We start from the raw sequence: 12503 nt of genomic DNA, 5'->3' as shown, positions 1-12503 counted from the left end.
TGTCGTTTAAATAACTGACCTCCTTGTCCCGCCCTCTTTGGCTCATGTTGGGCTGGCGATTGGTCTACCTCAGGCGTGCCCCCACGTGGTAGGCTCTGCTTCTTCCCACCCACAGCGCTTAGCGCGTGCTTCCGGGATGCCTACTCCATGATTGGCTGCGCTCAGCGGCGGCCGAGCGACTGGAAAGCGGAGTGCAACGGTGCCACGATGGCGTCTGCTGAGGCGTCTGTCTGCGATGGGGAGCTGTGGCAGACCTGGCTTCCTAACCACGCTGTTTTCTCGAGGCTCCGGGAGGCATTGAAAAACCAGAATCCCGTGGAATCTGAGAAATCGACTTCGGCGTTTTCGGCGTCGCCGCCTCTCCCGCCGCAGCTGCTGACTAGAAACCTAACGTTTGGCCTAGGCGGTGAGCTCTTCTTGTGGGACGCGGAGAGCAGCGCTTTCCTAGTGGTCCGTCTCCGGGGGCTCGGCGGCGGCGGCGGCGGCAGCGAGGAGCCCCACCTCTCCCAGTACCAGGTACGAGGGGGACGCTCGGCCGGGAGCTGGTTCCCTCTCCGTCTCCGCGAGAGAGTGTGTGCCTGGGCGGGGTGTGTGTGTGTGTGTGTGTGTGTGTGTGTGTGTGTGTGTGTGTGTGTGTGTGTGTGTGTGTGTGTGTGTGTGTGTGTGTGTGTGTGTGTGTGTGTGTGTTCCCTCTCCGTCTCCGCGAGAGTGTGTGCCTGGGCTGTGTGTGTGTGTGTGTGTGTGTGTGTGTGTGTGTGTGTGTGTGTGTGTGTGTGTGTGTGTGTGTGTTCCCTCTCCGTCTCCGCGAGAGTGTGTGCCTGGGCTGTGTGTGTGTGTGTGTGTGTGTGTGTGTGTTCCCTCTCCGTCTCCGCGAGAGAGTGTGTGCCTGGGCGGTGTGTGTGTGTGTTCTCTCTCCGTCTCCGCGAGTGTGTGTGCCTGGGCGGTGTGTGTGTGTGTGTGTGTGTGTGTGTGTGTGTGTCGCCATGCCGGTCCTAGGACTCGAACTCAGGACCTGGGCGCTGTCCCTGAGCTGAGCTGTTTTTTGTTCAAGAGTAGCAGAGCCCCTCGATGTACTTTTTCTTTTGGTGGTTAATTGGAGATGAGAGCCTCATGGACTTTCCTTCCCTGGGCTTCCTTTGAACTGCAGTTGTCAGAGCTTAGCCCCTCCGGTAGCCAGGATTACAGGCTCGAGCCCTGGGTGCCGGCTACTTTTTATCTTCTAGTGGGTGTGCGGTGGTAGTTTGGAGTTCCTTGGGCATCCTTTCAGGGTGGAGTGGAAAAGGCCCCCTTTTTGTTTTCACTCCGCTTTGGTCGTTTTATGGACTCGGACACCCCAGACACAGGAACTCACGGTATTCAGGAGCTGATTATTTGATCAGGAAGGATGGAGAGGCTAATGAAATAATCAATAAAATGTCATCTAAGTGTTCTGAAGAAAAACAGCAGGATAAAGGGACAGTGTGTGAGCGAAGTTGCTGTTTTTAATGGGTATGGTCAGGACACTTGTTTTATGATGTGACACTTGAATAGCTGGAATCATAACTTTCTCTTGGCTAACTGTTGTGAGCACTGAGTAGATTTGAATGCTCCTTGTTAAGCCTGGTGATTTTTTTTAACCCTATTGTGGAGAAAACCAAGTCATTCCTGTGGGAAGGCTTTATTTATGAAAGTACTGGGACTTGAACTCAGGGCCTCAGGCTCTTGGCTAGCTTTCTTATTCAAAGCCCTGGCATTCTGCTATTTGAGCCACAGCTCACTTCCCCCCTTCCCTCCTATTTTTGCTGGTTATTTGGAGTCTCTCAGGAATGTTCGGTCCCTCGGACTGGCTTCAAAATCCAGATAGATGCTCAGATTTCAGCCTCCTGATTAGCTAGAATTACAGATTTGAGCCACCCAGGCCCAGCTGCTTTTTATTTTTGATAAACCAATGGCATATGAAAGTGGATGTAATCAGAAAATTTTAGACTTGCTGTTATCAGACATTACTTTTCAGATCATTGATAATAATTGATTCTCTTTAAGATTTAAAAATAAATGCAGTAAGCATTTTAATGTATGGTATCTGTGGTATGCCCTGAACCAATTTTTGTTGAGAAGTGATTTGATTCTAACAAGATGCAGTGATTGTAGTTTTGAAATTACTGTAAAACTTCTAAGAATAATTGTAAGATGTTTAGCACACAGTATCTCATTTACATTAAAAATTTTTTTTTAAAGAGACAAGGCTCTCTATATAGTCCAGGCTTGCTTCAAACTCCTGATCTCAAGCAGTCATCCTGATCTCCAGCAGGTCGGAGTTATAGGTGTATGCCATCATGATGACTTACAGCACACAGTGTTCTCTTTATTTTTGGTGATATTGGGATTTGAGTTTAGGGCTTTGCACTTGGTAGGCAGGCACTTCACCATAAGCCATGCCCACAGCCTCTATTATTTTAGTATCATTCCACATTGTCTTGTATCATTTAGCACAATAATGTAAAGATTTAAAATTTGTTTTTCCCTTTTTCTAGACTGTAAGCATCAAGTCGCGCTGTGTTTGTCTTACTCTTTATTTTTCCTGCCCTGGGGCTTGCACTCAGAGCCTGTGCACTGTCCCTGAGCACTGTTACTTGAGCCACACTCCTGGCTTTCGCTAGTTTATTGGAGATAAGAGTCTTGCAGACTTTCCTTTTCTGGTCTGGGTGCAAACCAGGGTCCTCAGATCTCAGCCTCCTGAGTAACTAGGATTGCAAGCATGAGCCACCAGGGCCCAACTTACCTTACTCTTATTTCTTTTTCTGCATGCTGGAGATTGAACCCGAGGCCTTGCTATTAGTAGGCAAGTGCCCTACCACTTGAACTACAGCCCTTTTGTTGTTATTGTTTTTTGAGATAGGGTCTTGCTGCTGCCTTTGCCCAATCTGGCCTTGAAGCCTCAATATTCTTGTCTCCCACATCTGAATAGCTGGGATTAGAGGCATGTACCACTGTGTACAGTGGTCTTATTCATTTCTCTATGTTTGGCACTTGAGTGTGTGCCTGGAAGATCTCAGAAAATATTCACAACTATCTTTGTAACTTATCATCCAGAATTTCAAAAACTCATGAATTGGAAAGAAAGCAGCAATTATGTGTTACAACTTGGGATGTTATAAAAAGGATGACTAATGTTTAAAAAACTATCAACAAAATCCTAAATACTGTGACTGAATGTGTTATGTAGCAGAAGCAAGGTGGCCTCTGGTTTGAGTTAAACTATCCAAAAATCAAGTGGAAAAAAGATAGAGATTGAGTACAGGGCACAGAAGGAAAATAGCCTCTGATAGGAGGAAAAAACCAGTTTGATTAGAATTAACAAAAGCTACCTGGAAGACATAGGCTTACAGAAATCAGTAGCAATTAGTGAAAAACCACACTACATTGAGAACTTACCTTAAAGGATTTTGACCTAAGCTAGTCTCATACTAGTGTAAACAACACACTGGGAGTCTTCCTGAAGAAAAGAAAATGGGGAGTGTGAGGGAAGGCTGGGAATATGGCCTAGTGTCAAGAGTGCCTGCCTCCTATACATGAAGCCCTGGGTTCAATTCGTCAGCACCACAATATAGAAAACAGCCAGAAATGGTGCTGTGGCTCAAGTGGCAGAGTGCTAGCCTTGAGCAAAAAGAAGCCAGGGACAGTGCTCAGGCCCTGAGTTCATGGCCCAGGACTGCCCCTCCCCCCCAAAAAAAAACCAAGAAAATGGGGATAGCAAAAGTAGATTTTTTAAAGAACATATGATAATGAGACAAGCAGCTTTTAAGAAACCTCTTGAAATATCACTGTTTCACATTATGCCTGCATCGATAAAACCAACATGCTGCTACAAAAGCTCTTGAAATCATTCTTTGTTAGTGTAGCATTTATAATTGTTATTTATTAATGCTTCTGAGTTCACTTAACTACTCTATATTGATATTTTACATACAGTTTTGCAAAGGAACAAGTAGAGAGAACCATGGTGATTTCCCAGAAGTACATATTAATTTGGTTGGTGGAAAGTGTGAGTAGGGATGGTACAAAGTGGAGAACTGGTATGGTAGCATGGTGCTTGAACATAAAAAAGGAAAACTGGGTATAATAGTTTCTGTCTAAGTAGGAACATCTGATGCATTTTATATAACACTTCAATCTAAATGATTAAAAATATTTTATCGGTAGCCCATGCCAGTACTTATTCAGGATACTTGGTTGTACTATAAATACAGAAAACTAAAGCATGACTCTAGTTTCAGGTAACTCTGACATGTATTCTTTTTTTTACAAATTTGCTTTAATTTCAGAGATTGCTTTGCATAAATCCTCCCCTGTTTGAAATTTATCAAGTCTTGTTAAGTCCAACACACCATCATGTAGCACTTATAGGAACAAAAGGACTTATGGTATTAGAATTACCCAAAAGATGGGGGAAGAATTCTGAATTTGAAGGTGGAAAGACAACAGTGAATTGTAGGTAAGTTGTATTTTCATTTAGTGTTTATCTCCTTCCTTCCTTCCTTCCTTCCTTCCTTCCTTCCTTCCTTCCTTCCTTCCTTCCTTCCTTCCTTCATGTTGGCCGTGGGGTTGAGAGAAACAAATTTTTTGTTTCTGAGGCGTTTCCCCCCTCACCCCCATGCTATTGGGGATTGAATTCAGGGCCACATACTTGCCAGGCACTCTACTTCTTTAGCCACTCTTTCAGTCCTTTTGCTTTTAATTTGTTTTTCAGATAGAGTCTCATTAACTTGGCTTTGTGTTAACCTTGGACCACTAACCTTTTACCTCTATCTCTTGATGCTTGGAATTACAGTCATGTTTCATCATGCCTAGCCAGAAATAAGCTTTTTTTTTTTTTTTTTTTGGCCAGTCCTGAGAATTGACCTCGGGGCCTGGGTACTGTCTCTCAGCCTTTCTGTGCTCAAGGCTTGAGCCACAGTGCCATTACCAGCTTTTTCTGTTCATGTGGTATTGAGGAATCAAATCCAGGGCTTCATGAATGCTAGGCAAGCACTCTACCACTAAGCCACATTTCTGGCCCTAAGATTTTTTTTTAAAGCAGATAATGTCTAAAGTGAGAAATTTGCTTAGGTTTTATTTGATTGACTAATTAATTGATTGAGACAGAGTCACATTGTATGGCTCAGGTTAGTTGGAACTTGCTATGTAGCTAAGGGTAACTTCAAACTTGTGACCCTCCTGCCTTAGCTTTCTCAGTTCTGGGATTACAGTGATATGCCACCACTTCCAGTTTTAAGCTTTTTCAACAATCCAGAAAAGTTAGGACCTAGAAGGTCTACTAAAAGAAATATAAAGGTGGGTAGAAACCCACTATTGCCTATACAATATATGAAGAGAACCCACTTGAACTAATATTTTCTAGACGTTTCCTAGTTTTCAAAAATAATCATAGTATCTGCTCATGTTACTTTACAAGATTAGTAAAAGGGTCAACTAAGACACCTTAAGAAAAACACTTGTGAAGAACTATATAAAATATACTTCAGGGGGCTGGGGATATGGCCTAGTGGCAAGAGAGCTTGCCTCGTATACATGAGGCCCTGGGTTTGATTCCCCAGCACCACATATACAGAAAACGGCCAGAAGTGGCTCTGTGGCTCAAGTGGCAGAGTGCTAGCCTTGAGCAAAAGGAAGCCAGGGACAGTGTTCAGGCCCTGAGTCCAAGGCCCAGGACTGGCAAAAAAAAAAATATATATATATATATATATATACTTCATGGCCAGGTACTGTGGCTTACACCTGTAATCCTATTTACTCAGGATGATCTGAGGATTATAGTTCATTTCCAGCCTGGGCAGGAAAATCCATGTGACTCTTATCTCTAGTTAACCAGCAAAAATCCAGAAGTGGAACTACTCAAGTGGTAGAGAGTCAGCCTCAAGGGAAAAAACAGCAACAACAACTAAGGGACAGCATCTGGGTCCTAAATTCAACCCCAGTAAACACATACAAGCTACAATTTAGGAAATATTTTCTCTTTGATTCTTTGATATTGGTTGAATAGGTTCTTTGAATGCTCTCATAGTAAGCTTTAAGAGAAAAGGAAAGAAAAACAGTAAATGTTAAAATAGATTTGTCTTTAGAAGGTTTTTCATTCAGATGTTTTCGAATATTGTCATCTTTATTTTAGTACTACTCCTGTTGCTGAGCGATTCTTTACCAGTTCTACCTCTCTGACTCTAAAGCATGCTGCCTGGTATCCAAGTGAAATGCTAGATCCTCACATAGTACTGTTAACATCAGACAACATAATAAGGTAAGTTGTAATTTATCTATCTTTGTGTTTCTGAGTAGCCAGGCTGTGTGACTTAATTATTACCTAGCTAACTTTGTGCCTGTAACTAAGGTTAGAATAATTTTCCCCTGGGCTAGGAGTATGGCACAGAGGTAGAACCACTTATGCAACATATATGAGGCCCAAAGTTTAATCTTTAGCACCATACAAAAAAAAAAAAGAATAATCTTTGCTAAACTTTTCATGATATTTTTTAGTAATAATAGCATAGGAGAAAGAATATAAGGGGAAATAGATTTCCAGTCTGGAAAAGGGGCAGGCTAAAACCTGGCATAGTAAGTAATGCAGAGCAGGTTTGATTTGATCATTTCTAGCTTAAAGTGTGTGTGTGTGTGTGTGTATGTGTGTGTGTAAGTATGCACATGTGCGTCCATGTGTTATGTGCACACACGTGTTTATATCTCTGTATGTATGTGTGTTGGGTATCAAACCTAGGACCATGTACATGTTAGACAAGGGCTCTGCCATTAAGCCACACACCCACCTGATTTGGGACAGTCTTGCTATGTAGGCCAGGTTAGCCCCCTGCCTCCATGTTGTGCTCCAACAACAACAACAGAAAACGTTTTCTCAAACTTAGTATCTCCTGCTCCTTTTTCTCACCTAACTTGTTTTGTTTTGTTTTGTTTTGTTTTTTGCCAGTCCTGGGCCTTGGACTCAGGGCCTGAGCACTGTCCCTGGCTTCTCTTTTGCTCAAGGCTAGCACTCTGCCACTTGATCCACAGAGCCACTTCTGGCCGTTTTCTATGTATGTGGTGCTGGGGAATCGAACCCAGGGCTTCATGTATATGAGGCAAGCACTCTTGCCACTAGGCCATATTTTCAGCCCTCACCTAACTTGTTATTCTTCATATGAAACCATGGTAACTGCCCAGGTCCTTTTCCTCGCCCTCCAAGGACTACAGTGTACCCTAGTCATTCCTCATGCTGATGGAGCATGGCTTTAGAAGATACCTGATAATGTACACATGCCATGACACCTTCAGATATGGCAGATGTGCCCAAGAATTCTGTAGATGGTCTTTAGGTTTATGCCACATAATTTGCATTGTTAGAAATTGAAGCACTAGTGCTCGCTTCGGCAGCACATATACTAAAATTGGAACGATACAGAGAAGATTAGCATGGCCCCTGCGCAAGGATGACACGCAAATTCGTGAAGCGTTCCATATTTAAAAAAAAAAGAAAAAGAAAAGAAATTGAAGCACTAGTGTCCCTTGTTATTGGAACCCGGAATCCTTCCCAGGGTTTCTCTTAGAGCCTTACTTCATCCTCCATTTATCTTTTGAGATGAGAATAGAGAAAAAGAAAGGAAAGCCATTCAATTAAAAAACATAATTCTGGCCAGTTACCAGTGGCTCATACCTCTAATCTTGGCTACTCAGGAGGCTGAGATCTGAGGATCATGGTTCAAAGCCAACCCAGCAGGAAAGTTCACGAGACTCTTATCTCCAATGAACCACCAGAAAACTGGAAGTGGTGCTGTGGGTCAAAGAGGTAGAGCACCAGCCTTGAGCAAAAGAGCTCAGGGACAGCACCTGGGTAGAGTTCAAGCCCCATGACCACCACCAACAAAAACACACATGCATTATTCTGTACTCCCAAGAACTCTTGGCTATCCTGTCTTCTTAGTTAGGAAAGGCAGTAAGATAGGTCAAGGCCTTTCTCACATTTTAATTCCTAAGGTAGGGATCTGGTCCCAAATATTAAAGATTCTTTTTGAAATATGAGGCACCTAACACTTGCCTTTCTTTAAGCCTTTGATCTTGTTAACAGTTTCAAGGCAAAAGGAAGTTCTCACTGCTCAGTTGCCCCTTATGACTTCTTCCACTGTTACAGCTCAGTGCCACAGTTTAGTATATATGTGTCTTTTGAAATCATTGTGCTAACAAGTACTTGGAAGACCACAATGAATGCTTATTCAGTTGGGGTCAAATTGTCATTAAAAACATTAAAGTTTTTTTTTGTTTTTGTTTTTTTTTGTTTTTTTGTCGGTCATGGGCCTTGAACTCTGGGGCCTGGGTACTGTCCTTGAGCTCTTCAGCTCAAGGTTAGCACTCTATCACTTGAGTCACAGTGCCACTTCCAGCTTTTTCTATTTATGTAGTACTGAGGAATCAAACCCAGGGCTTCATGCATGCTAGGCAAGCCATATTCCCAACCTAGAAAATTGTTAAAGGATTGTTTACATGAAAAAGTACAGTTTGGGAGACATGAAGAGGAATTTTCACTGTTAATTTTCTTCTTTTGCTTACTAGAATTTACTCTCTACGTGAGCCCCAGATTCCCACTAAGGTAATTGTACTCTCAGAAGCAGAAGAGGAAAGTTTAATACTCAACAAAGGGTAAGTTTTTGTGTGACATTATGTTTTAAGCTAGTTTGTTGGGAGTATGTCTTTTTTTTTTTTTTTTCCCAGTCATGGAGCTCAAACTCTGCCTGGGCACTGTCCTTAAGCTTCTTTTGCTCAAGGCTAGTGCTCTACCACTTTGAGCTACAGCCCCACTTCCAGTTTTCTGGTGGTTAGAGATAAGAGTCTCATGGCCAGGCTGGCTTTGAATCATAATCCTTACATCTCAGGCTCCTGAGTAGTAGTATTACAAGTGTGAGCCACTGGTGCCCAGCTATAAATAAATGTCTTAAGCAAAAATAAAAAATAAAAAAATCAGAGTTTGAATTTAGGGCCTAGCACTTGGTCAGCTGGTAGTTTACCACTAGAACTGTCTCCAGCACTGCTTTTGTCTAATGGCATTTTGTGGACTTTTCTGCCCAGGATGACTTTGAACTACAGTCCTCCAGATGTCAGCCTCATGGGAAACTAGCAGAGGTTTTCACTACCAGTGCCTGGCTATGGATGCACTTTAGATAGAGATTGGGAAGTTTTCCAGAGGTGACTTTGGTATGCTTTGGTAATATGATAAACAAAAAAAGAAAGACCCAATAAGTTACAAATCTGATATGTGTGTATATTTGTATATATCTGTATATATATTGGTATATTACTGTAACTATTAGCTTGATCTCTTTTCAAGGAAGTTCTAAAGTATGAATGGTAGAAACTGATTCTTTGTAATTTGGGCAAGTTAGTTACAAAATTGCAACATTATTTTTAGAAATAGAAAAATGAATGTATAGGCCTGGAGTCCTACCAATTGCTCAGACCAGCCTCTAGTATCCTCGCCCTTGAAGAAAAGCATTCAGCCCTTATGATTCTCTTGCAACCCTAGCTTTTACAATTTATTACTTACCACAGGAACAAGCTTCAGCTTTGATCACAAATAGGATCCTTTAAATTTATCATCCCATTTCTCTGACCTGATCAATCCATCTGGTGATTAGTGCACGCACGTGCGTGTGGAGCTTTTAAAAGCAGTTTTTGGAAATTGTTTCATTTTCATAACTGGTGGTGGTCATAGCCTGTAGTCTTGCTTAGTTTTTGTTATGCTGACCCTTATTTCTAGGATATTTCAATGTAGTTGTGTGACAATTTTAATATGGAATTGTTATGGTAGTGGTGGGGGAGTGCTTATTTGTTATTTCTTGACCTATAGTCCTGTTTCTTTGCTTCTCAGTGCTGGTCTCTAAATGTGACCTTATATTTGATCTTAATGTTTGGGAACACAGAGAGGGCACACTGGGGTGTATTTCTACAGAAAGGGTTTGCTTGTGCTTCCTCTAGGAACCAGAAGTTGTGACTGACCTGGGTGGGGCATTGTAGTTTTCTTTCATAGTCTCATAACTGAAAGTTTAAATGATAAATGACGTGATCCAGTCTTAAAACACTACTTAAATCTGAGTGCATCCATCTCCACAACCAAGAATTCTTGCCTGTAAGTTTGATCTTTATCCTAGGTTAGGGCATTTTTTTCATAGTTAACCAACCTTGCCTCCCAACCTTTTTGGTGCTGGTACTGGGGTTGAACTCAGAGCCTGGCTGTTGTCCCTCAGGGCTAGTGCTCTGCCACTTGAACCATAGCTCTACTTCTGGCTTTTTTGATGATTAATTGGAGAAAAGTGTCTCACAGACTGGCTTCAACCTCAGATCTGAACCTTCTGAGTAGCTAGGATTACAGGTATGAGCCACCAGTTCCCAATCCAACTCCTTTTTGACAGGCACAGTATCTCGATAAGAGGCAAGAGAGCAAATGCAGAGTTTTGGCTCTGTTATCCCAGTTGGTCCTAATCTCAGCTCTACCATTTGCTGCTGTGGCATCCATGCAGATTTTTCAGTTGCACTAAAGCAGCCTCATTTCCATAACTATAGTCCACAAATCTAAAAAATAACAATACTCATTTCTTAGAATTGTGTTACAGAATGAGCATAAAGAAAGGCTTAGTACAGTCAGTACTTATCACTGATGCTACCATTATTAAATATATTACAATATTTATAAGCTTCATTTAAGTTTTATGACTTGAGAGTAGTTTTATGCTTATTAACTTGTCATCTTGATTTATTAATCCCAAAATTACATTTTGGGACTTCTGTTTGTACCTCTGGTTAACATGGCCCTCTGTTATAAAGAAATGTGGGCTGGGCACTGGTAGCTCATGCCTGTAATCCTAGCTACTCAGGAGGCTGAGATCTGAGGATTGTGGTCCAAAGCCAACCAGGGCAGAAATATCTGTGAGATTCCATTTGCCCTAGTAATATTTCTTTTTTCCAAACTGTCATGTTTAACAACCTTTTCACAGATTGTTCTGTTTTTTCATTCCATTGTACAACTATCACAGTATATTAAAGTACAAATGAGAAAATTCAGAGTTGCTGGTACAGAGTGTGATTTTCTAAAAACTGCATGAATGCACCAACATAGAATGTTACATAATAAAATAACTCATTTGAGGAAATACAAATTTTTCCTTTAAAAAAATCTAAAAAATTATGAAATGTATTTCATAAATCAGCATGAAATGTATCTGAAAATTATAGAGTATGCTAATACGGAAGTAATTTATAAAATCACATCTCTAATACAATATGCTAATAGAAAAATCACTTTGTAGTTTCCCCTCCCTGGCAATCAGTGGATTATTAAGATGTTCCTGGAGCTTAGGCCACCTCCCCTCAGCCTCTGCCCTGTCTGGCCTGCAGTTACCCCTTCCTATTCCTAACAAGGCCTGAGAGAATGCCACCCAAAATAATACAAGAGGATAGAAGTCCACTTCTCTAGGTGGTGGCTACCAGGTCTTTAGGTTGTAATTAATAACTGAAACTCATCATTTGTGTCGGTCAGAAAGGGAAGGAGCACTCATTGCCTGGGCCTGCAAGCTCTTGGTGGTGCTGGATACTGGGCAGCAGCTGCTCCATCTGCTCTGTGGTGGGGTTGTCCTCCAGGGAGCAAGGCACCCCTGCTTCTCCCTGGGCAAGCTGCATGTAGTCTTCAACTTGTAGTCTTCCAAACCTTGTAGTCAACATGTAGTCTTCCAAACCTGGCTGCTCCTCTATAACTTCCATCTTCAAGGGGCCCAAAAGGTCTGAGGCAGCTTCAGCAGCCCCAGGGGCCTGGGTGGTTGCCAGCATCTTGTCCTGACCCTCTGTGCCCTTACCTGCAAGGTGCAATAGCAGCTCCTGAAGCTCCTTCTTCTTCTCCCTCTTCTCCTGGGACAGCCGGCTGATGCACTCATCTTTCTCCTGATACAGCTCATCCAAGACTTCCATTTGTTCCTTATAGAAAACTATGGACTCTTCAATAGGGCTAATGTGTTCTGACAGCTGGCTGAAGCCATGTTGCAAGTCATCCATTTGATTCTGGTTGTCCACCTTGTCCAGAAGGTTGTATGTGAAGCAGATTTTCAGCTTCTTGGGCACCTGTGTGTCCTTCCTCTCCCCAGACATGCCATGGTTCCAGCTCTTGGGGTAGAGGGCCTGGCACTCCAACTTTCTCTGGCACTGGGCTGCCAGGTTGGCCAAGCACCCACAGCGGGCCTGCTGCTCCTATAGCTGCCGGCTAAGCTTCACTTTCTTTGATTCAGCCACTGACAGTGCTACAAGGTAAAAATCCCACATAGTTCGGGGGTTTTCTACATCCTTTGGAACAGTCACATCAGGAGGAGTGGCCTCCTCACCCTTTTCTTTGTTCACTCCTTCACCTTCCCTAGGGAAAGCCAGGGTGCTCATCTGGGCCCGCAGCTGCTCATTCTCACACCTAGTTCTTTCCAGGCACTTTAGTGTGTCCTGTAAATTTTGAG

The 12503-nt window shown here is 42.6% G+C and overlaps 1 protein-coding gene, 1 long non-coding RNA gene and 1 other non-coding gene across 3 annotated transcripts in view; all 3 read left to right on the top strand.

The window, feature by feature from the left end:
• Nucleotides 1-44: 44 nt before the first annotated feature.
• Nup88 (nucleoporin 88) overlaps nt 45-12503 on the top strand; it is a 32561-nt gene continuing 20102 nt past the window's right edge. The window contains exons 1-4 of the mRNA XM_048366251.1: nt 45-516; nt 4305-4474; nt 6149-6274; nt 8572-8658. Coding sequence (XP_048222208.1) covers nt 148-516; nt 4305-4474; nt 6149-6274; nt 8572-8658 — 752 coding nt within the window. The 5' untranslated portion in view covers nt 45-147. The remainder of the gene's footprint in view (nt 517-4304; nt 4475-6148; nt 6275-8571; nt 8659-12503) is intronic.
• Nucleotides 7186-7638, top strand: LOC125365943. Its single transcript, XR_007213759.1, has 2 exons — nt 7186-7382; nt 7519-7638. It is a non-coding gene; the product is annotated as an uncharacterized LOC125365943 (long non-coding RNA).
• Nucleotides 7383-7489, top strand: LOC125366645. The gene has a single exon (XR_007213932.1). It is a non-coding gene; the product is annotated as a U6 spliceosomal RNA (small nuclear RNA).

Source organism: Perognathus longimembris, chromosome 17, assembly GCF_023159225.1.
Source record: "Perognathus longimembris pacificus isolate PPM17 chromosome 17, ASM2315922v1, whole genome shotgun sequence".
Taxonomy (NCBI): Eukaryota; Metazoa; Chordata; class Mammalia; order Rodentia; family Heteromyidae; genus Perognathus; species Perognathus longimembris.
This window is presented reverse-complemented; position numbering and strand designations above follow the sequence as displayed.